This window comes from Acanthopagrus latus, chromosome 5 (assembly GCF_904848185.1).
Source record: "Acanthopagrus latus isolate v.2019 chromosome 5, fAcaLat1.1, whole genome shotgun sequence".
NCBI lineage: Eukaryota > Metazoa > Chordata > Actinopteri > Spariformes > Sparidae > Acanthopagrus > Acanthopagrus latus.
This window is the reverse complement of record NC_051043.1, coordinates 7,767,401-7,792,886: the sequence shown is the minus strand read 5'-3', so window position 1 is coordinate 7,792,886 and position 25,486 is coordinate 7,767,401. Positions and strand designations below refer to the sequence as shown.

The 25,486-nt window shown below is 42.0% G+C and overlaps 2 protein-coding genes across 3 annotated transcripts in view; one reads left to right on the top strand and one right to left on the bottom strand.

Moving 5' to 3' along the window:
* Positions 1-6,073, top strand: part of bin3 (bridging integrator 3) — a 33,167-nt gene extending 27,094 nt beyond the window's left edge. Inside the window, exons 7-9 of the mRNA XM_037098592.1 lie at positions 740-881; positions 1,932-2,066; positions 4,559-6,073. Coding sequence (XP_036954487.1) covers positions 740-881; positions 1,932-2,066; positions 4,559-4,705 — 424 coding nt within the window. The 3' untranslated portion in view covers positions 4,706-6,073. The remainder of the gene's footprint in view (positions 1-739; positions 882-1,931; positions 2,067-4,558) is intronic.
* A 544-nt stretch (positions 6,074-6,617) lies between these two features.
* acsl2 (acyl-CoA synthetase long chain family member 2) lies at positions 6,618-24,445 on the bottom strand. 2 transcript variants are annotated; one of them, XM_037099108.1, is made up of 20 exons: positions 24,298-24,445; positions 18,109-18,359; positions 17,904-18,018; positions 16,818-16,882; positions 16,626-16,727; positions 15,162-15,261; positions 13,382-13,560; positions 13,225-13,257; positions 12,973-13,024; positions 12,742-12,815; positions 12,344-12,421; positions 12,132-12,266; positions 11,877-12,011; positions 9,861-10,029; positions 9,665-9,753; positions 8,218-8,334; positions 7,984-8,127; positions 7,797-7,898; positions 7,614-7,685; positions 6,618-7,517 (listed from the first exon to the last, which is right to left on the bottom strand). In XM_037099108.1, exons 2-20 carry the CDS (start codon positions 18,355-18,357, stop codon positions 7,377-7,379), a joined length of 2,151 nt encoding a protein of 716 aa, XP_036955003.1. In that variant the 5' UTR covers positions 18,358-18,359; positions 24,298-24,445; the 3' UTR covers positions 6,618-7,376. The 2 variants fall into 2 exon arrangements, with proteins under 2 accessions (XP_036955003.1, XP_036955004.1); XM_037099109.1 differs by lacking the exon at positions 24,298-24,445 and adding an exon at positions 24,092-24,225.
* Positions 24,446-25,486: the final 1,041 nt, after the last annotated feature.

The following is a 25,486-nucleotide window of genomic DNA, read 5'->3' as shown; positions in this document are numbered from 1 at the left end:
ACATTTGTTGTATATCCTTTGTTTTTTAAAACTAATGAATATAGAGACTAACTACCACAGTTTAAATAGAAAATACTTTAATTCTTGTAGTTTAGATGTTCATTCAGGGTTATTAACATTTTTAATAAATATTAGTTTGATTTGGCTAATATTATTAGGTTGATTTTTTTTTTTCCTCTATACAGTTTTCCTGCTTCCCATTAAAATCAGAGACAAAACCAGTGCAACAAGTCCCAGGATGAAGCTCAGACTCCTGTTGCTAAGTTACAGATGAGTGTTTTCCTATTTTTAGTGCTGAAGACTAGGATTCTCGTTGCAAGAATATATTTTCATTTGGAATATGATAATTGTCACAAAATGGATTGTTTCATGCCATTTTGAACTACAGTAATTAGATAATAGATTAGAGGAGGCTTAATGCAGAGCTGTCCTTTGGGGTTTGAGAGTACCTCTACAATAAGATGTTGACGAGAGGGATTTTATTGATTCATAATGATTTTTATTAGGGTAGGATGCGATGCTGAATGCAGGTCTACAAATTTCATAGAGCAGGGGAAGATGTTTTAATGATTTTATAAACTTTAGTTTCTCCTTGTTTTTTTTTTTTTGTTTATTTTGATTTTTAATACTGTGGTGTCTGAGTGTCAGTATTTTTTGTTCACGTGCATGCACGCTGTGTTTTCTCTAGTACCCTACTGTTTGTGTCAGAGATGTCTAAGGTTGTCTGTGTTTGTTGCAGGTACGGTGGCGTCTTCCCCAGCCTCAACATGGCAGTGAAACGCCGGGAACAGGCCCTGCAGGACTACAAGAGGCTGCAATCCAAAGTGGAAAAGTATGAAGAGAAAGAAAAAACCGGGCCCGCTATGGTCAAACTACATCAGGTACTGTGACTTTAAAGCTTGCATCGCTGCACGTGCTGGTCCACTCCAGCGCTCCCTCTATCTGCAGGGAGCAGAGTTCACTTGCTCTTACATGTTGCACGTATTGTGAATAGAGCGCAATAAGTGGAAAAAGACACAAATGCTGACTGGATATGAACAAAAATAGTTGAGCACATGCATACTGTACATGTGCGCTCCTTCACCCACGCAAGCTACCAGGCTCTCAAGTAGTGCCTTTTCAAACAGGCACTGCTGCACATCTACAGGCACGTAATTGAGAATTGTAGACACACACACACACACACACACACCATGAGGCCACTACAGAAGAGCACACATTCACAGATAGCGCTGCAGTGTTGCCTATGCTATTGCCTCTAACACATCCTCACATGGCGAGCCACCCACACACATTGAGAAAAGCACTGTCAGGGGAACAAAGCCTTGAAGAGGCCCCTACATCCCTGGCCTTTGAATCCCCGCGCACTTAAGAAATGATCTTGACAAAACACTGCCATTTCTACTGGCGTGTCTAAAGAAAAGTAACTAATGATCAGAACATAATGCAGCAGATAAACAATATGTTGTAGTTTGAATATAGCAACTCCCCCCTTCCCCTTAATAAAAATTCTCACCCTCTCACATATATTCATTGTGCATTCCATAACTCCATGCCTACAGTAGACTACCCACTAATACATTCACACACAGATCAGTGGTGCTGGAGTCCACTCACAGCCAAGTCTGCCCACATTACCCACTCCTCCTCACTGTGGTCGTGATTACAGCCTTTTTTTCTTTTTTTTGCACTGCTTCTCCGTGGGAATTAGGCAGATATCTTTCTGAACAATAAGAAAGGACACTAAAGATGGCTCCAGTGCTTAAAACCCCATAACTAACTTGTTTTTCTTTTCATGTATTGTTTTTCTCATAATTTACACAAAGAATGTGTTGGATTATGTGTAAATTATTATATGAGGGGATGTTATGTAAAGCTAGAGCTGATAGTGACCGCTGGTGACACGTTCTTTTGTTTGCACCACACCCAAGGCCAGAGAGGAGCTCCGACCGGTCAGAGAAGACTTTGAGGCCAAGAACAAGCAGCTGCTCGACGAGATGCCCAAGTTCTACCACAGCCGCATCGACTACTTCCAGCCCAGCTTTGAGGCTCTCATCAGGGCGCAGGTTAGAGATCCCCATTGAGATGCACACACAATGAGGCGCTCACGCATGCCGCACACACCCACCCCAGTGTGTTGCTACAACCTCTGAGTATTGGTTAAACAGTGGATAAAGTGTCTGATGGAAGGGAGTGTATAATCCTGGCAGTCTGTCTCCTTCCACGCAGTCCTAATGTGATTAACCCCCAGTGACGGCCCACACTACTGTGTTTAGCCCAGGAAGGCCTCATCTGTCTGGCTCCACTGCAGCCCTGCAAGTCATCCTCTAACCTGAAGCTTCTCTTAAAGCAGCTGGGCGTCTCAAGTTAGCGCCATCGTGTCCCCCTCCCCCACCCCAGACCTGCCTGCCCGTGTCATTTCCTCTTTGAGACAGTCGTTGGCACACTCCTAATTAGTAAACTAGATTAGACCCAGACCTAATGACAGTTATGGAGTTATATGATGTACTTTGAAGTTAAAATTAGCAAATGGAGCAATTGGCTAAAACCAACATTAAATATTCCTACAAATCTGAGCTTTACTCTTTTTAGTTTTAAATCAGATTTTTACCTTTTTCCTGCCTCTGCAGGGCACAACGGCTCTTATTAGCCACACTGGTGCTATTTTATTCTGTACACATTGTCTCTATTCGTGTAGCTCACGCACATGAATGAGCATTTACACATGTTTACACACACAGACACACAGACACACACACACACACACACACACACACACAGACACACACACACACACAGCCACACGTGGGTGGCCAGAGGACCGGTGGACCTCATCCCCAGCCTTGCAGCATGTGCTCGGTTTCATCCTCCACTCCCTTCTCTCCCAGCCGCTGTTGCTGCTCAGCTCCCAGCGGCAGCAGGAAAAGGCACAAAGGCTGCCTTTGTTGTGAGCCTTGAGCTTCACAAGCACAAGTCCTTTCCAGCGACTGTCAGTAGGACACTTGGCGTGACCGGGTCCACCTGTACAGATGTTGATGAATTAAGACATTGTCTTCTTTCTCTCAGTTTTGCATTCTCTGCTGCATGTGTTCATTGTGAAAAAAGAAGAGATTACTTTCTTTGTCCTTCTTCCAGTTAATTTCCTTTGTTTCCTGAAACAGTGGTCACGCATTGTTAAGGATGCAACTTAAATTATTCATTATTTTTGTAGGCTAAGAGGTCAAAGTGTAACCGCTCTGTATAAATATTAAGCAGCTGGGACTATGGTATGTTAAAATGCCCAGACAGAAGTCATGTAAATTAAAGCTCTGCTTTACCCAAAGGCTCCTTTTTGTATCGTAGGTGGCCACAGTTGTGTGCGGCTGCGTTTACTCCTCGTGGTGACTCGACTAATTGTAATAGTAGAGTGTCTCTGCTGCAGAGGGCACCCAGACACTGATCTGGTGTACATTATCATCACTGGTCATATGGGCATTTCCGATGGCCCTGTCAACAAGCCACTTTTTGGAAAAAAAATATCCGCTTTACCCCCACAAACAGCAGTAACCTGATACTTATGGCCCACTCATGTGGTTTAGGTGGCAAATATTGGTATAAACATACAAAGATCTTTCAGACTGAGCATTTAAAGAGGCTTGTAGAGTGTGGTTTAGAAACTTTTTTTCCCTGTTGGCTGACAATGTGAAGTCTCCTCATGACATAGTGAGACAAATGTTATTTCTGTATAAGATGAATGATTCTTAGTTTATTTCCAACTTGACCTTATACTGTTGGGGCCCTTAGCAAGTCAGTGAGCATTTCTCCCACTGGTATCTTAGTTGGTGTCTACCTACAATAGGACACATGTGCTATTTCAGAGAAGCCAACAATGCCCCCATAAGAGCAAGGTATCGTATGCATCTCCGCATGAATAAATATTGAGAGGTGTGTGTGTGTGTGTGTGTGTGTGTGTGTGTGTGTGTGTGTGTGTGTGTGTGTGTGTGTGTGTGTGTGTGTGTGTGTGTGTGTGTGTGTGTGTGTGTGTGTGTGTGTGTGTGTGTGTGTGTGGGGGTTTCAAGGGGTTGTATTTCCCAGTACTTTCATTCTCTGCCTACTCTTCTGGAGTCTTGTAATGTGATTAAAGTCTATTAATCATCAAAGCAACTCTCTAGGGAGCCTGACTCATGAACTAAGGGGAAGAAGCAGGGGTGGGAAGTGTCAAGAAAGCTTTCAGTGAACACTCTCTATCTCTTGTTCAGATTGGGAGAGAAAAGCAGGGTCACTACCCACTGAAGTGCTGGGTTTTTGGGGGCTTTGTCGGAGTTGTTTGATATCTGTGGGCTCCCTCTTCTCCTCTCGAATCACTTCTCATTAGCCGGGATGAAGAGGTATAAGACCAGCAACTTCCGACTAGTGTTTATAAAAGTGAGGTTAGATTGAGCGAGTGGAGCAGAGTTTGGATTTTTCCTGAGAGGCATTCAAGAAAGATCTGTGGATTGACCCTGTCTGGTATTATGACAGGACTATTTTTTTCTCTGCCATCACAGACACTGTTCCTTTTTCTCTTCCTGCCCCCCAGGTGGTCTATTTCACCGAAATGTACAAGGTCTTCAGCGAGTTAACAGACCAGATCGACCAGGCAGGGTTAACTGATGAGCAGAGGGAGAGGGAGACCGAGGCCAAGCTCAGCGAGTTGCGTGCTCTGTCCATTGTCGCCGATGACTGAGGGAGGAAAGCCGCAAAAACGGGAAGAGCTCCTTTCATGCCGCTCTGTGAATGGATTGCACTCTTTTCAGGCTCTTTCCTTTGCGCAGATCAAACGGACAGCGGCGGCAGCCTTAACCTGATTATCAGCTTGTTTCCATGCAGCCTCATCAACCCCTCATTCCTCTTGCACTACACTCCCATGTTTCATTCTCAGACTCTCTGTAACTCAAAGCAGCTGAAATGCCACATTAACGAAGCCATCAGCCAAGTGCATCATTATAAGCCAATATGTTGTTTTTTTTAGTAAAGGAATCAAACAGTTCTCGTCAGAACTAATTAACAGGGTTACACTTCTTGGTTTCAGAGATGTCTATGAGCATTTGTTTCTAAAGTAGGAATTAGCAAGGACATGTTTTTATTAGTCACATTGTCTTTGTTACCAACAATCTGTGCAACGCAGTTTTTATCACCCAACTTTGAAATTGTAAACACTACAAACTGAATGTTATTAATGTACCACAGGTTATCAGCAAGAAAATGTATTTCTGTATTTTGGCCTTTGATTATCTCTGAGTTAAGCTGTGTGCCATGTTGTGTGAGGGCTTTTTATTGGGGTTAACAGGATGATAATTGGTCACATCACCTGTGCTTAATGTGCCTATTTTGTCCCGACTGTGGATGTAACATAAACACCAACTTGTGTGAAGTGGGACTGTGCCTTTGCAGCGATGTTGAAAGGTCGACCACTCAGGCTGCCATTGAAGTCCAATCGCTGTCCAAAACAAAGGCTGCTGCTCCCTCTAGTGGAAAATACTTATCATGACATATTTCCTTTTATTCACACCATCCATTATTTGTTCTATTGTTGTAGTCTGTTTGCAAAGCAGCTCACACGTTGTTGGCACTCTAGAAGTCCTTTCACTTTTTTTCTGGCTTTCTTAAGTTTTGGACCAAATCATGCTGTCATTGCACTCCTTTGTTTCCACCTTTATCAGGTACTGCATCAGTATGATGAACAGACTGGTTAATGGGGCTAAATGGTAATGTAGACACACTGATCGCTCCTATATCATGTAAATGGGATTTTTGAGAAGACCATTTATTCTCTGACAGACACATTTGATTGACTGTCTTTGTGTTCTGCAACGCAGACTGTTTGAGTTACATGTCAACTGCATTAATGAAGGTGTTTTTCTATAATAATTAATGAAGTTCAGTTGTAGTAGTTTTTTTTTTTTTTTTAATTAACTAAGTGCATACTTTAACATTAGAGTTGGTTTTATTTAGGGTTTTGAATGTATCAATACAATCTGTGATATGACAATGTCATCAGCTGTCATTGCAATTTATAATCAGTCATGTAATAAATTAACTGTGATAACAGCGACCCTGTCTACATCTGCACTGTGAACCACATACTGCTGTATTATGTGTGTGTGTGTGTGTATATATATATATATATATATATATATATATATATATATATATATATATATATATATTTATATATATATATATATATATATATATATCTATATATATATATATATATATCTATATATATATATATATATCTCTCTCTCTCTCTCTCTCTCTCTCTCTCTCTCTCTCTCTCTCTCTCTCTCATCACTGGGGGGGACATATTGAGCAGAGGTCAAAAATTTTATTTCCTGCATTCTAGTTTTTGTTTTTAAACGCACCGCTTTATGCCGTTTCTGCATCTATCGTTTCTGGAAATGTAATTTATGATGACAATAATTGCATGCCAGGTTACAATTTGAGATACAACATAATGCTGTAACACTTTGTTTCCACATAGCTCTGTGTGCGTATGTGTCAACCTGATGTCCAGTGTAAGTTTAAGAAGTTGGAACATCCATTTGTGAGGTCTTTGCTCTTAGAGGTGTCATATTAGAGTTAAATCACACAGCATCAGTTACTAATCTTTATTTATGTTCAATTTTTTACTTCACTGGAATCAGTAGTGTCCTGTCAACAATTCTCCATACAAGCAGTATTTACAGCTCATGTTTTTTTACAATCCGCTGCTAGTCAAAACCCTCATTAGTTTTGATAGTTTAGCTTCAGGTGAGGGATTAAATGCTCACACTGAACCAATTATAAAAATGCACGGCCATCAGGCTAAGATCAAGGATGTTCAAAAGCTTATTTCATGGTGGCCCAAGAGCCCAACAACCGTAAAATGAAAAAAACAAAAAACAAAAAAACTACCGTTAATGCAAGTTCTATGAGCAACAATGCCCCCATCACACAGAGGAGGGCAGCCTGAATTAAACATCTAACTTTACATCTCCGCAAGTTGCTTCCTAAAAACTTCTGTGACTCTTATCTCTACAATTGAATAATAATTTATTCATCAGTAAAATCTTGCAGTGAATCACAACGCTGACTTAGTGTCAAGGGCAAAAAGAAATCTTGTTTGGTCCCATTCGGTCTTAATTTCCATGTGAAGAGTTAAAACAATACAAACGATCAAACAAGTGGACGTCAATTCAAACTTCGCTGAAGCAAAATACCAAAACTCCAAAATATATCCAGTTGTATATTTTAGATAAGGCACTGCTGGACGTTTTTCTTTCTTTTTTTTTTTTTTTTTTTAATTCTTCTGTCTCATTTTTTTCCCTTATTGGACATCAGTAAGCCCTGGGTGAGTTACTGAGCGGAGTCCTTTAAATGGCAGTCTTGCTGTACATGCTTGATATTTGTTCCTGGAAGACTCTGCGGATGTCTGCACGTCTGCTTTTCATGGTGGGGGTTAGAAGGCCGTTGGCGACGCTGAACGTCTCGGGATGCAGATGAAGGTCCTTCACCTGAGCGGACAGAGAAGTAAGACACAATGTCACAACAGGTCAGTCCTCGGATGTTTATTGCTGACAAGTGTTAATTAGTGGCAGCAGACTCCTCACTTGTTCAAAGGACTTCAGCCCTGCTTCCTTCCCCACAGCTCTCATGTCCTCTAATACTGCCTTCTTCACATCCTGTTGGAAGATCACGAATCCAGTTGGTTGTTTTGGAATGCGCACAGTGCACACAGACAGAGAAATGTAAAAGGGGTTATGAGTTATGAATTTTAGGTTTATAAGACATACAGGATTCTGGCACAGCTCTTCATGTGATCCAACAATCCCTCGATCTTTAGCCCAGTCAACAAACACCTCAGGGTCGGGCACGACTATGCCTATGAGGAAAGACTGGGAATAAAAAAAAAAACGGGAAAATCAGAAATGCAGCTTACTTTACGGCTTTGAATCGAACTGCACATGGATAACACTGTACCTGTAAACTATCTCCGTGCACGAACACCTGCAGCACAGGAACACAGCGCATGTAGACGTTTTCTATCTTCTCTGGAGCGATGTACTCTCCCTGGGACAACTTGAAGATGTGCTTCTTCCTGTCAATGATGCGTAGCGTCCCGTTCTGGCAGAGGTAAACACACAGTTGCTCACTAACAGGAGACCAGAAGATGATGCATGTCGCCAACAGACTGATTACTGTGTGTAATCTTACAGGGAGCCACTGGCCCACATCTCCAGTGTGCAGCCAGCCGTCACTGTCCAAGGCTTCAGACGTCCTCTCTGCGTCCTTCAGGTAGCCTCTGAACACACTGGGGCCTTGAACACAGATCTAATGGTACAAAGCAGTGACAGGTGTCAGCGGGCATCACATTATCTGACAATATGGGAAGTGCAATCACAGTCACAAGTATAAGTTCACCCAAAAAAAAATGACAATTCAGTTATCATTAGCTTCACAGCGAAACAAACGGATAGGGACCTCATCCACTATAATCAAAGTCTCAGGTACCAAGTTTTAAAAAGTTTTTAAAAAGTTTTTAAAGCTGAAAATCTTCACTGTAGCCGCTAAACTACAAGCATCCTATCCGAAGTGCACGCATGAGCTCCCGAGGCTGTAAATAAAATCAAATTTCAAATCAATTTGGGATCTCAGGGCTTCAGGAGATTTGGATTACGTGGGACCAGCTGTAAGTCCCGATCGACTTCAGTTGTTTAGGTGAAAGCTGCAACACCGTTTTGCTGTTAAGTTCCAGAAATATTTTGTGGACTACGCAACTTCACCCTACTTTCCATCAGCATGTTGGTCACCAGATAACGACTGAATTTTTATTTTTGTCAAACTTTTCCTTTAATGGGACACTACAGGTGAAAACATTTTTTCACGCAACGGTCAATTTTGACGCTTTTGCTTCCATACCATCTTATTTCAGACTGCTAAAAAGAAAATGTCCAAAATAAACATTTAGTTGTTTATTTTAGTTCAGATTTCTGTTGTGGAAATGCAAGCAAATGAGTGCTACTTAATTTGAAAGCCTCACTTGCATATTGCAATATAATATTGAAAAATCAGAAAATGTGCTCACTTATGTTCGTTATCATCCGGGGAAGTTTCGTGATGATTGACCCTGCAGACAATTTTTTGGCTAAAAATATATATGGAATTTTAAAATCACATCGCTAAAGGCTGTTTTCTCCCAACGATTTTTTTATCCCTTACACTTGGAGCCAGGAATCTCAACTTCAGCAGCACTTACACATAGTAAACTTTCCAGTCTTGTTACTATCTTATACAGAAGGTATGGTTCATATATTATAAAATAGCTTGATTTCCTTATGTGTTTTTTTTTTTTTTTTTTTTTATGGCTGTGAACTTTTTTTCTGATTTAAGGAGTGAGAAAAACAGATCTCCCAGATTTACTCTGGATAAAGCCTAGTTCACAATTTTTGTCCCATTTCTTGACATGCTAGAGTCAAACGGTTTTTACAATGTTGAGCTTTCTGGAAGTGTTTGAGAATTAGTGCATACGTCATCAGATGAGGCAAATAACCAATTGCTTTCTTGAAAATCATCAACTGGCAGATTTCATGGTGATATGTTGAAGTTAAATGTGTAACCTATTCACCGGCAGCATCAGCCCTCCCCCCGAAGACTAGCTCACCTCTCCATCTCCGTTCTTAGCGTAGTAGTTCATATCCGGGATGTCTACCAGCTTCACCATGGCACAGGGCAGAGGAGCACCAACGTGACCTGATAAAGACGCATCACCATAGCAGCTGAGGACAGGATTAAGCAGCAGTGGCACAGAAACATCAGTCATTTAAAGCAGACAGCTGGGAATCAGATACTGGTCATACCTGCGCTCCAGTCTCCTGGCATAGAGAAGGTGCATCCAGCCGTGCACTCCGTCTGCCCGTAACCCTCGAAGATCAGACAGCCCAGAGTGGCTCTGAGGAAGGACAGCACCGTGGGGGAGATGGGAGCTGAAGCGGTCAGGACGAACCGCAGGTTGCCTCCTAAACTGGCCTGAAAACACAAGTGATGCAAGCGGTGTGTGTGTTGCAAAGGTTCAAATACAATCATGTTGTGGGTAAAAAGCGAGATTCCATTTTAGCCGCATGTTCAGCCTCGACCATATTTTCCCATCTGCATTGAGCGCAGCGGGCCAAAATCTCTCAGTTCTTGCTCGTCTGTGTTCTTGCTTCTCCAATACACTCCCACTGGACCAATATGCTCTGGGTGATTTTGGCATTGATCGCTGGAGAAGTGCTACTCTTGTAAAGTTTGGATGCAATTTTATTGACTCTTTGCAGGGCTGCTAAGTCTACATGTACGGCTGTATTAAGTGCTGTGCAAATATAAATAGTGACAACTGTAGAGTGCTGGATTAACAAAAAATATGTCATTAAAGGCTGACAACCAATGTGTAGTAAAAAGGTTGTTTAGTGATGATTCATCCAGGGGGTCTTAACTGGAGGCCGAGCGCAAACCAGCCGTGATGTCAATCATCGGTTTGTGGTCCTCAGGAACAGCGCTGGGATTTGAAGCCAGTTTGACAGATTGACACACACTGCAAGACGGGCCAACTTAAAACTAAGTATATAAGCAATAAATACAAGGTGATTCTTGCCTTGCCTGTGTTAAGTAAAATCAAAACAAGTGAAAATAAGCATACATTGTCTTAAAAAAGTCTATATCTCATTCAAATGTTGCCTTCTAGGTGCCTGTGTCTTTCATTAAGTGTAATGAGATATTTTGACTAGAAATTGGGAAAATATACTGAGCAAAAAGTTTTTGCAGTGAACACTGAACGAAGCAGCTGTAAATCACTGGCATTTTTCCGAGCATCATGACAACCTCACAAAATGACTCATTTCACAGTCAGAATTTAAGACATTTGGTCCAGTCACATTTGGAAAGTCTGGAAGAGCTGCATGATTAAATTGTTTCGGGGCGAGACTGGAAGTGAGCTGCTCAGCCGGGACCCAGGAAGTGTGAAACCCCTTCGGATGCACCCGACACTGTTTCCAGATTAGGGGTGGCGTAATATCGCAAATATTCACAATAGCCATGATATTTAAAAATTGGAAATTGATACTGGGTTAATAAAACAAATATGATAATATTGTCTGAATAATCCAGCAAAGAAGTTGATCTGTTTGTTTTTGAGTTCATCTGGTGTTGAGAAGCTGACTGCAACTCTTTTCCCCCCCACACAGTTATGGTTACAGACTCACTCCACCTCTAAAGTATTTTGAGGGTAATTTAATTTCCCAAAAATGGACAAAACACACAGCAAACAAAGTTAAAGTTACTGATTTCTATAGATTTCACAATAATATTGTTATTGTGAATTCATTTGGCCACAATAATAATGTTAGCCATAATTTTGATTCCCGTTATTAGATCCACAGTTTGGAAGCCTCGAGTTTTGCATTATGGTCGCCACCATCTTGGCTTTCTTGGAGCCAAAAGTGGCTGTATCTGGATGAGTGGGTGCAGCTGGGGAGGATTTTCTGATTGGATCTGACTTGCCATGGTGGCGATTTGTCTATCACTAGATAGCCGCACCCCAAAGCGGACCCTGCTTTATCGTGTACATTACTCTAAATGGGAACATAAGTCACAAAAGAACATCATGCTGTTTTATGAAGACTTGAGACTAGTGACTGAGAGAATAAACTCAAGTGGAAAACACTTTACTGAGGTCATAAATAAATCTTCTCCAAAGTTGACTTAAGACCCAGCTACGGTACTTTTAGAAACCAGTGGAGTCGCCTCCTGCTGGCCATTAGAAAGAATGCAGGTTTGAAAGACTTCGACACTGGCTTTAACTTTTCAGATCAGAAAAATGCTGGAAATAAGCAACTGACCTGAATCTTGTTGAAGACCAGTTTGTCCCACAGACTGTTGTTGCGTACGACCCCGCTGCTGAGCTCGGCCTGCTTCCTCTTCACGGCGTAGTGAAGCAAAGCCCGTCGCAGCGGAGAGGTCACAGAACCCAGGACCTTTACAGAAATCAGAGAGAATGTACAAAAACAAGAGACAAACTTTACATCCTAACTGAAAATGGACGATTGTGCCCTAGATACGGCAGTAAATAATGACACACAAGTTTATTTACTGACCTTGTCATAGATGCGGTTGAGTAAACGAGGCACAACAGGAAAGAAGGTAGGTTTGAGAGTTTTAATGTCATCCATGAGTAGAGAAATGTCGCCTTGGTAGAAACCTACTCTGGCCCCGTGGCAGAACATCGAGACCTGTGGCAGAGATGACCTTTAATTTGGGGTTTACGCACAAACAAACACGAAGAAGGTCTGAGAAGTGGTCGCACTACCTGAATCATCCTCTCAAACATGTGGGCCAGTGGCAGGTACGAGATCGACACATCCTCCTGTCGGATTACAAACGAACCCTGAGAGGAAACGAGAGATGAGATGAGCAAGGCACAGGGGAGAGATAAAAGTTCAGGCGGCGGCATACGGTGAAGCCTCGCAGGCAATCAAACATGCTGTATGGCTTTTTCAGCAGCAGTTAGATAGCAGAATCTTTATACAGGGGCAATTAGTTAAAGTACCTCGCGGCGACAGGGGCAATCAAACAGCCAATTAATCATGCCATTAGACACAGCAGGGAGAGGGACAGCTTTGAGATACAGAGACACAAGCAGATGGGAAGTGATGCTAGCTGTAAGGCTGTTCTCAATTAGACAAGGAGGTGGAAGTGTAGACAGACCTCCAGGATCTTAATGACAGAGGAAGTGTTGGAGGCGATGTTTCCGTGGGTGATCATGGCTCCCTTGGGCTTCCCTGGATAAATAAACAAGACATTATTGCAGTGCCCTGCGCAGCAAAGGAAACTAAAGCGGTGCCATAAAGAAAGGGTTGTTAGTGGGCACTGAAGGACACTTCTCTAATGATGTGAGTGAAGGGTAATTATGCAGAGTCGAATGAAATCAGACGGTACCTGTGGTTCCACTGGTGAAGCAAACCACGGCCAGATCCTGAGGCTGGGGCGGCTACAGCAGGCAGCAATAAAATGTAAGACAACAGGCTTCCTCCACTCTTAATTTGAGCCACGTTTACAAGTGAGTGTTAATGACATCTTATGGGACAGGAGCAACTATAAAACTGTCATCCGAGCATTTAGAGGGGGATTAGCTATTTACTGTGACCAGTTTGATGCGGTGATGTAGCAGCTGAGAGACGATAAACTCACCACGGGATCTTTGAGGTTCTGCCTTCCCAGCTCCTAAGATGTGGACAAAGAGGAGTTCTGCGTATCAATTTACACATCACCATCGATGACTAAATTAAAGGGGATAATCTTAAAATGGGCCTGCATTACAGGGATTTAGTATTTCCACCCTGCTCACCATGAGCTGCTCCAGTTTCAAAACCTCCACCTCGCAGTCCTTCGCCCTCTCCACAAAGGCATCGCTGAAATCGTTAAAGAGGACCAGGCAGGAGAGCGTCGGAGTCACGCCTTTCTCCTTGTTCTCCAGCATAGACGCTGCCTTCTCCTCGCGGTCACAGATCACCAGAGAGATCTCGGCTTAAAACCCACACAGATGAGACCAACTTCAGTGTCAGTGCCACAAGAGTACAAGAACTGATGCCTCGAAAGCTCAAGGAGATTAGAATACTATCTACATGATAAACACCCACTATATAGAAATGAAGAATTGTATATGTTGGTGTATATCCACAGTATTGAGCGCATTTAAAAAATAATTATACTGACTGAACGTATACTGTAGTGTGTTTACTACTGACCTACTGACATTATAAAGGAAAGGTTAAACCCCTAAGTGAGATATCAGTAGTTGTAACTACTTTGCAAGCTCAAAGCTCTGCTACTTTTTCCACAGACAATGAAAAATGTATTAATTAAATCATTTTGAAATAAAACATTTCTTCAGATAGTTTGGAAATCACATGACCGCACTTTGGGTCCAAATATTTAAAACAGTAGTGGGGAGTAAACAGTGATGGATATAACTACTAATGTACTTCAGTAACCATTTTGAGGTAGTTTTCTACCAAGGCAAATATCCCTCTTACTCCACTACATCCATTAATTACAAGTAACTTTCAAAATTGCATCAAAGCCAAAGTCGCAGGTCTTTTAAATTGTTGACTGAATCTGCAATTGGATGAAATTTTATTTTATTTTTTAAATTGACCACTGATTCTGGTAATCTGATTAATGCTGAATATCGGCCAAGACAATAATCCAGTGGGGATATAACACAGTATATTCATACATGCATACATACATAACTTATTTCAGTACATTTAATATCTAAGTCTTTTGTGGCTCCAGAGGAAGTTGCATGTAATCTGATAAATTGCCTCCAATGATGAAGTGGCTAAATTGCATTGTGGGTAATGTGCCAGGTTTGGAAAGGCGGTCTAGCATTGCACCCCTACATCAGTAAAAACTAATTATCAAAATGCATACAGCAGAACCAGAGATCTCAACTTTTTTAGTCCACGCATTCTTCGTACTTTTCAAACACGACGCCTACATTACCTACAATGCAATTTAGCCAGTTAGTGACATCACTGGAGTCAGATTACATGCGGCTTCTGGAGCCACTAAAGGCTTTATAACACTTTTTTTTCCACATGTCCCATAGTACTCCTAATGACCTGTAAACACAATTTACTGTGTAAAATAGGTGAAATTACCCTTTAAGGTGGTTCGTAACTATCTATGAGATGTTGAGGAGTTGTCAGCAGCTCTACCAAAGAATTATTTCCCTTTTAGACAAAAGAAGGTGAAATAATCAAATATTACAAAAACAAAGATTAGAGAAATTAAAAAAATATATATATATATATTTGTACAGAAGAACTTCATCACCTGTTGGCCAGTAGTCTTATTTTTGACACCTTGAGAACATTTAACTGATAAGGCCTCTATACTTTTCTTCAGAAAGCAGGACTTTTACCTGTATGCAGTATTTTTACGTACACTGCTCAGACAAATCCAACATAATCACACAATCATAGATAGATCATAGATAATCTATATTCTCATTTTCATATGAGAGGCTGGCAGACAAGCATACAATATCAATGATATGTTTTGAGGTGAACTGTTCCTTCAAATAATGACGACGTCTCATCAACAGTGTTTTTATGACTCACCCATGTTGAGGATGTGGACCATGGCCTCCGGCCCCAGTGTGTCGTACAGAGGCACCACCGCCATGGAGTAGGTGTAGCAGCCCAGCTCTGAGATGACCCACTGCCACCAGAAGAGGGAGACAAAGCAGCACCGTTACCTTATTCCACACGCCACAGAGTACCTGCTGAGCTAGGAATCTGCCCAATGGGGAGTCACGATCATGGCTGTGGATTTTGTGTTTACAAAACTAAATTAGAAGATAAAAAACACCACTCAGTATGCAGATTGGTCTGATGGGAGGTTAAGAGCTCTGACGGAGCAGAAAATTATCTTTCACTTTCAGTCAACACAGGAATGACAAAAAAAAAAAAAAAAAAAAGGCTGTGCCTCACAGATATATTAAAAAGAACGATTATGGAGCAGACATGCTCCAATATTAACTGCCCTGAAGACCCACGTTCACCACAGCGGCCTGCACTCAATAAAGGCAAACACACGTTCAAGCCAGACAGTGAAAAACAAATCATTTCATTTTAATACCAGGATTAATAGAAAGCAAGATGATCCCGGGCTCCTCGTGCGGGATGATCATTCATATACCTCAGTGCAGATTACCGTACGAGGATATATCAAATGATTAAATGAAGTTCACCCAAAAAATGAAAATTCAGTCATTATCTTCTCTCCCTCTGTGCCGATGGAAAATCTGGGGAAGTTTCATAGCCCACCAAACATTTGTGGAGCTTCACAGCAAAACAGAGTTGCAGCATTCTCTAAAATAACTGACATAGACGGGGACTTTTAAAAAATGGAAAACAGCAGCTGAAAAGAAATGTAGAATACCTCCATGCAGCTCGTCTAGAGTGATCCAAGTCTCAAGACTGATTTCCCAAACTGAGATCCCAAACTGATTTGAAAAGATCAGTTTGAAAAGAAAAGGTTTGAAAAGACAGGGTAGAGGCTAACGCTTTTAGCTTAGCAGCTAAAAGCGTTAGCCTGTACCCTGTCTGAAATGACAGCATGAGCTCAGTCACACATCAAGGGTGCAAATAACATAATTTCAAATCACTTTGGGATCTCAGGGCTTCTGGAGACTTGTAATACACCGGATGAGCTGTATGGAGCCATTTTGTTTTTTTGTAGTTGCAGTTACATTCCCATCAACATAAGCTGCTTGGCTGTTTTGCCGCGAAGCTCCCTAAAATGTTTTGCAGACCACGAAACTTCACCAGATTTTCCTCCAGCATGAGTGTGAGCAGCATATGACATAATATGATATAATAATTTCTTTAGGTGAACTTATCCATTAAATTCAAGCCACAGTTTTGAACTAAATAGCTGAGAATTTTAATAATCAAAAATCTTGAGAAAAGGCAGGAGCCATCCACATTTTAAAAGTCATCTCAACAATTCTAAAGCTGACAGGAAACCAACCACTGTGAGAACAAACACCACATTAAAAATGAAACTGACACAGTTCATACCTCTGGTCTGTTCGGTGCAAAGATCCCAACAAACTGCTGCGGGTTCGGCTGGCAGCCTTTGGCCAGCAGCCCGGAGCCCAGCAGCTGCGCCTTCTCCGCCACCTGAGGAGTTAGAGATGTTCAGTCAGCAAACAGCAAAGAGAAACAAACAACAGAGACGTGCTGAGGATGAAACATTCACACATGTCGGACCTCAGTGTAGGAGATCCACTGGTAGGGCTGCCCAGGCTTTCTGTAGCCGAGACACGGGCAATCACCTGAGGGACAGCACAGTTCAAACATCATCGTCATCATCATATAGAGTGAGATATACAGACAATGCATCACAAGATATTCTGTGTTCATCACTGTGTTCATCATAAGGACATGTTTGTCATGGAAATTCAATTTCCTCGTCCTGGTTATTGTTGTAAACCCATATAACCACCAAATATCAAAACGCTCAAGCCTTCATTATCACATCTAAAATGTTAGAAAAGCAACTGCAAAACAATAAATTTTACAAAATTCCTTAAACCATCAATCAATCAATGTACATTGGTCCTTGGTTTGTTTTACCAGCAGCTCATATTAACCTTGCCTTCATGTTTCAATCACCACTATTTAATTCTCGCCACCAGGAGCCGACAAACAAGCATGTCGACTGGCTTTGGGTGTAGCGGAGTACATGAAATGGGATTAAGTGACTCAGATACACAAAAAAGGTAACTGTACTGTACAGTTGTAAAAATGTAATTAGATTACAAATACATTCAGTAAAACAGGGGATTACTAACAGGATTACAACAGGTAATAAGTAACTATCAGAATACATTTTTAAAGTCCTTTATTTCAAAAGGAGTGTTTCATTCTCAAACAGATATTAAAAGACGTTTGGTTTACGTGAGTGATCGATTATATTCAAGGAGGTTTAAGCATATTCCTAAACTTGAAAACATGTAGTTTTTTTAAATTAAGCATTTTTCAAACTTTCAAGGCATTGTGCAAAACCCTGAAAACTACATCCCTTTATTCATCAATAAATTACATGTCGAGATATTGAGCTTTGTCCAGAAACTGCTTCTCTCCAGTAACTTTTGTGTATTCGTCTTAATGAAACGGAGTACAATAATCCTTCATAAGACTGAAGGTCATTCATGTTATTTTTTCTCATCAATACAAAATAAAGTAATCCTCAAAACTGATGACAGGACTCAGTTTTTATCCTCGCCCTTGATGGAAGAAATGAATCAAATGTGGGATAAAGTTCAGTGAAATGTGTTGTGAACGTGTCACCACCTGCGATCCTCAGGCCTCTCTGGAACATGTCGTAGAACGTCCTGGTGTCGTCATAGTAAAATTCCAGCAGTGAGTCATCTTTGAGGAGAGCCGACCGCCTGCAGCTGGGATCTCCCTGAGATAAAACCACTGTGTCAAACACCTCGATACACTCCTGTGATGACGACCTTTACTCAGGTCTGAATGTACTTAACGATGCACTCACATCCACAGCCACAGACTGGGCCTGTAGATCACAGGGAGGACGCATTGGTCGAGGACGGTATACCAGCCAGTACGCAGTGAGAGAGGCCAAGGCTCCTAAACCCAGCAGTGAGGAGGGGGACAGAGACAGGGAGGACAGGGAGAAGGAGGACACGGGCAATGTCGGCAGGAGACTCCAGAAGTCCTCAGATTCAGAGCCTTTGAGACCAGTGCTGGAGCGAAGTGACCGTAACCACTCCTGGAAATGCATAACTGAGAGGAGAGAGAAGGAGCGAAACAGGCGGAAGTTACAGGGGTGTTTTGACATTAAAATCATTAAAGATCCACCGACTCTGCTGCAGATTTAAAAATGAGGCATCTCCTGCAGAGGGCACCACACAGTAACATGTCGCAGACTGACAGTCCTGTTAATATTTCTTCTTCTTAAATCATACACAGTACAAAGTAGAGTGACTTTCCTCAGGATATCGAAGCTCCTGAACAAGTCAAACAAGTAAGTAAGAGGAATAAAGATGATTCTAACAATGAAGTATGAAAGGACAATAATTATTCAGTACAGTCAGTAGTCATTTCCAATGTTGAATGTGCATCTCAGAAAATTAAAAACATAACACTTTAAGAAGATGAAACAATATCATCATAACATATGCAACCATTTGTCTTTGCTTTGTGTCATCATCCTTTTTTAAATCTAATTTTGCTGTAATGCACTTCGGCACATCTTTGAACAGTACAAGCAGTACCTCTGTCAACATACTGTATATTTATATCAAGATGTATAACTAATATATGAAATCAAGGCCAATATATCAGTCAGTATTATGAATGACAGACCGTATGGTGACCAATGAGAAATTGCAGTACAGTAAAGTAAACTAAGTTTGGTCACACACACAAAAGAAAACATAAACAAATCTAAAAGGATCAGTGTAAAGAGTGAACACTTACGTCATGTGCTTATGTTTTAAAAAATTACTACTAGCCGATATGTTATTATCGGAACTCCTGATAGCCTCAGAATCAGTTGGGCTGTACAACTAATTATTGTTCAAATCAATAAAAAAAAGTCTGTTAAATGTCGAAATAAAGTAGCAAAACTGCCATAACAACTACCTAGAAGGAACAAAAAAATCTGAATAATAAAATTACAGAAAAGCAGAAAATCCTCACATTCAAGAAGCTGAAACAAGTGTTTGAATTTGTTTTGTTGATGAAGGTCTCAAATATTTGACTGTCAAAATTGTTTCATTTCATTTCTGGAAATAAACAAGTCAATTAATGGACTAATCATCCAGCACTATATCAGAGAAAACGTAGTCGTAGATTTCTCTACCAAGAAGCTGCAGCTCAATGCTTCATTAATAGGAAGAACGATTCTGACTGGTTTGAACAGACGACACAACATCAAACTTGCTTCTGTGTGAGGTTGTATTTACTCTTAAAGATTTCACTCTGATCATTTTTCCATCCTTGTTATCTGTAACTGAATCCTCTTGTGTTATCTCCACCAGCAGCTTCTCCGACCTGCTAATTCATTACACAAAGATGTCGATGAAGATGTTGATGCCTTCAGGTACTGAACTTTGGTACCCACTGATACGAATCAGTTGTATCAGTGTAATTTTATCGTTACCCTTAAGGGGTCCGATTGGCCGATTTGCTTCAGTTGTTTAATGCTGCTGGACTGTGGAAGGACAAAGGATGTGACTTAATGCAGGTTCTCGAGTGTCCCACAAAGCCCCTTTAAAAGCCCTGAGCTCAGTACCCGGGCATGTTGTGCTTCTGGCAGCTGATTTAGCATCAAGCTGCTTGTTTCAAGTAGAGTCCTGAAACGGGCTACAGAGATCCAGTAACCTCTCTTAATTCTAACTCTGCAAATTCCAATAATTTTTTCAGGAAGTGACATTACTCAAGGCGATTCATCAGATTTTCCACAGTTCTCTCCGGAGCAAAAAAAAAAAAAAACAACCTTTCTAACATGTGCAGCAGAGCGCCGTTAAGTCCTGTAATACCAGTGTAGTTTCCCTTGAAATGTCTCGTCAGTACAGTGAACTCTTTCTACACTGCAGTCCAATGCAACAAAACCGAAAAGAAAACGTCATTAAAAGCATCACGCCACTTGTGAAACTGTTAAACACCGGCCTGAGGAGTCTGGTGAAAAGGCTGAACCACATGGGGCCACAGGCTTGGCAGCGCTCAGAGAGAGAAGAAGAGAAGAAAGGGCCCGGGCTGTACGAGGGGGTGAGGGGTGGACGGGAGGGGGGAGCGGACGGAGTGGAGAGACACCAGGAAGTAATAATGATTGGCTTAACAGAAACAGGCACCGGGGTTACTCTCAGTCATGTTGTAGCACCCTTTCATTCAACAGGGAGAGAGCGGAGAGAGAGGGTCGGCGTGCGTACAGTAGCCAGGGCCTGGTGGTGAGATAGGGTGAGGGGGAGGACCACCCTCACGACTCCTCTGCCAGAGACTTCACATGAAAACCCAACGAGAGAGCAAGAACAAACAAACACCGACAGCGTCCACCGACACCCGAAGTGAGAATCCACAAACCTGCACTAACGAACCACTTCATCTTCCACCAAGCGAGGAATTCACCTCCCTGAATAAATCTCTGCTTTACCACATCCCACCCCCCTAAAACACCCCTCAACCTCTCACCCACTTTCTCCCCCAGTACCCAATAGGAGAGGGGATAAAGAATGATATCATATCCCTCCCTCCTCTTTAACCAGGCTGCTGCTGCTCTGCTTCCCTTCCCTTCATGGGCAAAGGCAAATGCCACACTCGTCCTCAGAGGATCTACTTTAAGCATCAATTCGTCTGAATTAGACTCAGTTGTCATTGTTCCACCTGCTGGGCCAACAAATCCGCTGGCGAGCCCCTCCAGACTTTTTTCAAAGAGGTAAATAAAAGGGAAAACTGCAGGGATAAATGAAATGTGTCACATCAAAAATAAATGACAGTAGGCTGCAAAGAAGGGAGCTTCCTGTTGCCTCTCTCTCCCCGTCGCTCCCTCCTCTCTCACTCCCATTCATAAAGGCCATTGTCGAGGCCCAGACAGGGACCATTGTGCTCCCAGCTTTTACTCCCTGGAAGACACGCCACAAAAGGAATGGCACAAACGTGTGAAAATACACCGGGGGGAAATAAAATGCACCTCCGCAGCCTCTGCTGAAGTTGGAAAACCTCAACATTTTTGGCAGCTCGCACTTGAATTTACACACACACACACACAAACACACACACACCATGTTTGAACAATAACAGCCGACTGAAAGTGTTCCTGGTGTTAAAGATGTTTGATCCTGCAAGCGCAGTTATGCAAAGATGGAAACAACACAGTAAAAACAGGCAGGTAGCCGGAGGCGGGTCTGCATGTCTGTGCACATTTACTGCCGCTAACAAGCAGAGACAGAGCTGAGAGCGTAGATGAGCACTGGGAGACAAAAACAAGACAGTGAGTGAGAATGTGGAACGTACAGAACGACAGAAACCAAAAACTGGTTTCAGGGAAGAATCTGGCACAAAATCAATGATAACTTGAGTCTCAATAAGCCTCACATAAAAGGTGAAATATGAGCCACATTAATGAAAAAAAAAGTGTTTACAATCAAAGAAAAGTGTCCTCGTCTAAGGCTAAATCAGATCTTCAATAAGGGGAGGGAAACATCTATTCAGGGTTGTGAAGTCTTTCATCGGGCGCTTTCAGCACGATGAGTGTCAGTTGTCAGCATGGTAAGGTGAAGCCATCACGTGTGAATTAAAAGGGTCCTGGTCAGAGAGGAGAGAGGAGGGCAAGAGTTAATTTCTTGCTCCTGTTCAAACAGCCGCACTCTGTTGAAGTTTTAAATTATTTCATAGGCATTCAAGTCGAGCCTGAGAGCATGAAAAATCAGTCAAGGACACTTTAAACAAATGCTTCCAGTTGAAGAATATTCTTTCAGTGAAAGTCATTTATATGCTTTTAGTTCCTCTCCTTCTATGTGTTGCATAGGTTCTCGTGCATGTAGAGGTCTTGAGGGTTAAAAAGCCCAAAGTTGACAGCTGCAGAAGCTCCTGTATACCACAGAAAACACTGTTCCTTAAATGCCTCGTCAGTAGTCCTGGCTTTAATTATGTGACTTTGTGACATCACACTATGTCACCATGTCACATATTTGCATAATTCATGCCAATAATATTAAGGGAAAGGAACCAAAGAAAGATGGCGCAGTGCTGGCTCAGGCGTGTGCGTACTGACCAATCAGAGCAGATGGGGTGCTCTTAAAGAGACAGGAGCTAAAAAAGCAGAGTTTCAGAAATTTGCAGCCCTGGAGAGTATGAGAAAACTGATGAGTTTTTTGAGCATTAAAGCATGTAAAGCTATTCCACTGGTAACCAAAAATTAAATTCTGAACCTGAAAATGAGCTGAATGTGTCTTCTTTAAATGAGGAGAGCCGTTGCTGTGGGGAGACAGAGTTAATGTTAATAAATGCAAAAAGGTTTCTCATCAGAAGGAAGGGAAAGAATTCATTTGCCGCTTCTTTTTAGAAACGGCTGCACAACTGCAAATTATTTTTCCAGCCTTTTAGTCGAGCCCGAGAGCATGAAAAATCTGTCAAGGATGCTTTGAACAAATGAGTCCACTCTAAGTTCTGACCTAATGCTATTCTTTCGGTAACAGAATGTTGTTTTTAAGCTGTTTTCGTGCAAAATTGAACTCAAAAAGATTAGGTCTACTAGTAGAGCTCGAATTAAGTAATACTCTTCACTCAAAGCAACACTTCCGCGTAGAATAAGTCCCTGAATTACACGTAGAGTGATAAGAGGCTCTGTACAGTAGCCTCCAGAGCTTCTGTAGTGATGGGAGCAATGCTGGGGAATGCTTCCCCCTGACCCAGAAAACTACAGGAGGTGACACGGGGAAGGGGGGAGGAGGTTTATATGGCAGAGAGACAGGAGACAGCATTTGTGCCCACACCACCACCACCACCAGCAGCAATGAACCCTGCACACTTTCCATGTGCCCAGAGAAGCGAATGGTCCGATGGAGAGGAGATGAGGACAGAGTTACGGGGAGGGGGGGTGGTGGGGGGGACACGTGAGGCTGGACTGGGTCAGAGAGAAAGAAAGAATGAAACGCATGGGTGTTTTCCGGCTGTGATTCCCAAATGAAGCGTGAAGAACACAGACACACAACTCGGTCACAATGAAGTGTCACTTGTTCAGGAGAAAGAAGGTGAAGTATACATGAGAAACACCCGCACTTTCCCCAAGAAGTCTCCTGTCCTGTGGCCTCGAGCTCACGTGAAACCAGCCAGGACCCCGACAGACAATGAAACATTTGTGAGGGCCCCAAACTTTTCGTGTAACTAGGCAGCACCAGGTTCAAACATCACTATGCAAGGGTGATCTGCCCCGTTTGGGTTTCCTGGCACCACACTCCGTGGATCACTCTTGAATCAGTGAGTGCCAGCCAAGCCTCAGCTGGCTGCCACACTGTACACTCCAACTGTCAAACACTCTGGCGCCCGGCCTGTGTGGACAACTTCTAACATGTTGCATGAAATATCCAGACATGCAGGTGAAGGAAGTTACAACACAGACACACACAGGGCTAAACATGAGGACAAGGGCAGGAGTGAGATTTGACAAAAGAATGTAAGAGTAACTACAGTACAGGGCTGAAACACTCTCCAGCTATAATTATCCCCAGCTTGGATCAGGGAAACAGAACACCACAGGGCAGCCGCACACACATGTGTGCGCCCCTTTAAAGAATTTGGAAGCACACTGCAAAAACTATCTATAAAACTTAAAGGCTCAATGCAAACACTGCCAGAGGGTGAGAGCACCGCGCGCACACAGGTCTCACACAGACTGCTGCTGAGAGTCACATCAGTAAATGCAGCTTTCCTCAGGACTGTGTGGCCGTGCCTCGTCACCGCATCATCACAGGCGAGGTTTAAATCTTTAAAACTTCCTGCAGCAGTTCGCTTACAGGTTGACTCATCCGCACACAGCTCCAGACACCACAACACGCCCTCAGCTCGGCAGCCTGGAGACCCAGCACAGCAGCAGCAGCCAAACTTTTCTTGAATCAAGAACCTCCATGTTTTAGTGCGGTTTCCTGGAAGCTGATTAAACTGCTGAAAACACGACAAACATGCAGAGAAGAAGAAGAAAGAAGGAGCAGACGCGTCTCACCTCTCGCAGAGCTCCTGTGTCTCTCCTCAGTTTTGGCTCCAAAGTTAATTGAGCAGCGGATCCATCTGAAGCTGATCTCGCGTCAGGCTGCAGACTGTGTGCGTGTGTTTCCGGCCACAACCCGTCAAAATAAAATGCTCAAGTTTCAGACAAGCTATTAAAGGGTAACTCCGCTAACTAGACACGTTACAGTGTGTTTACAGATTTTTAGAGAGGACTACTGCACATGTGAAAAAAGTAGTATGAAGCCTTTTGTGGCTCCAGAGGAATATGCATACCATTTATTTTGGTAAATGACCTCCAGTGACTCTTAACACAATGTCAGAATTCTATAAATATTAAGGAAGAATTATTCACAAAAATCTGAAAAAGAGAATGCAAACATTTACAAATATTTGACGGACAAGTAGAAACTAGCCCTGATCTGGGGGGAAATTAAAGAATGTGCAGTGCTGGCTGCTAAGTGTGTCACTTCCTGCCACTACACAAGTGAAAAACAGTAGGAAAATAAATAAATAAATAACAAAACAAACAAACAAACAAACAAAACTACTTGTACCATATTTCTTCTGACCATCACCACCTTCTTTTGATATTTCTTCTAATTGTTGTACTCATTGTATGACGATACATATACATGCATTATGAAATACAACGTGATATATGTTTTATAATCATGTTATATATACATGTGGATATGTGTCATTTTTTAGTGTAGTTTCATTTATCTGATGTGACTCTCAGCAACAGTTTTATCTAGACTGTTAATGTTTCATTATTATTAACACTTCAAACATGTCTTTCTTTGTGTTCCTACGGTTGAATGTTTTGAACTTTGAACTTTTTAAGCTTAATTGTTCATTTAAAATAAATTTAAGGTATGGACATCACAAATACTTTTGGTAACAAATCCTGCTCCAATGTTCAGCAAAGACAAGGGGACATCTTGTGTCCAACATTTAACTCTGGAAATAATAACATATTTTTTTAGATACAGGAATTTTCAGTGAGGAAAAATTAGTAGATGATTTTAACGATTTTAACAAAATATAGTTTTGCAAAAATTATAGAATTTTAAGTGGAATACGTTACGTACATCCTGTCTGGAGGGAGCTTTAAAGTTTAAATCACACAGCTTCCTGTATGTATCCACTGCCTTTCTTTTGGCTTGATGTGTTTCTGCAAGAAT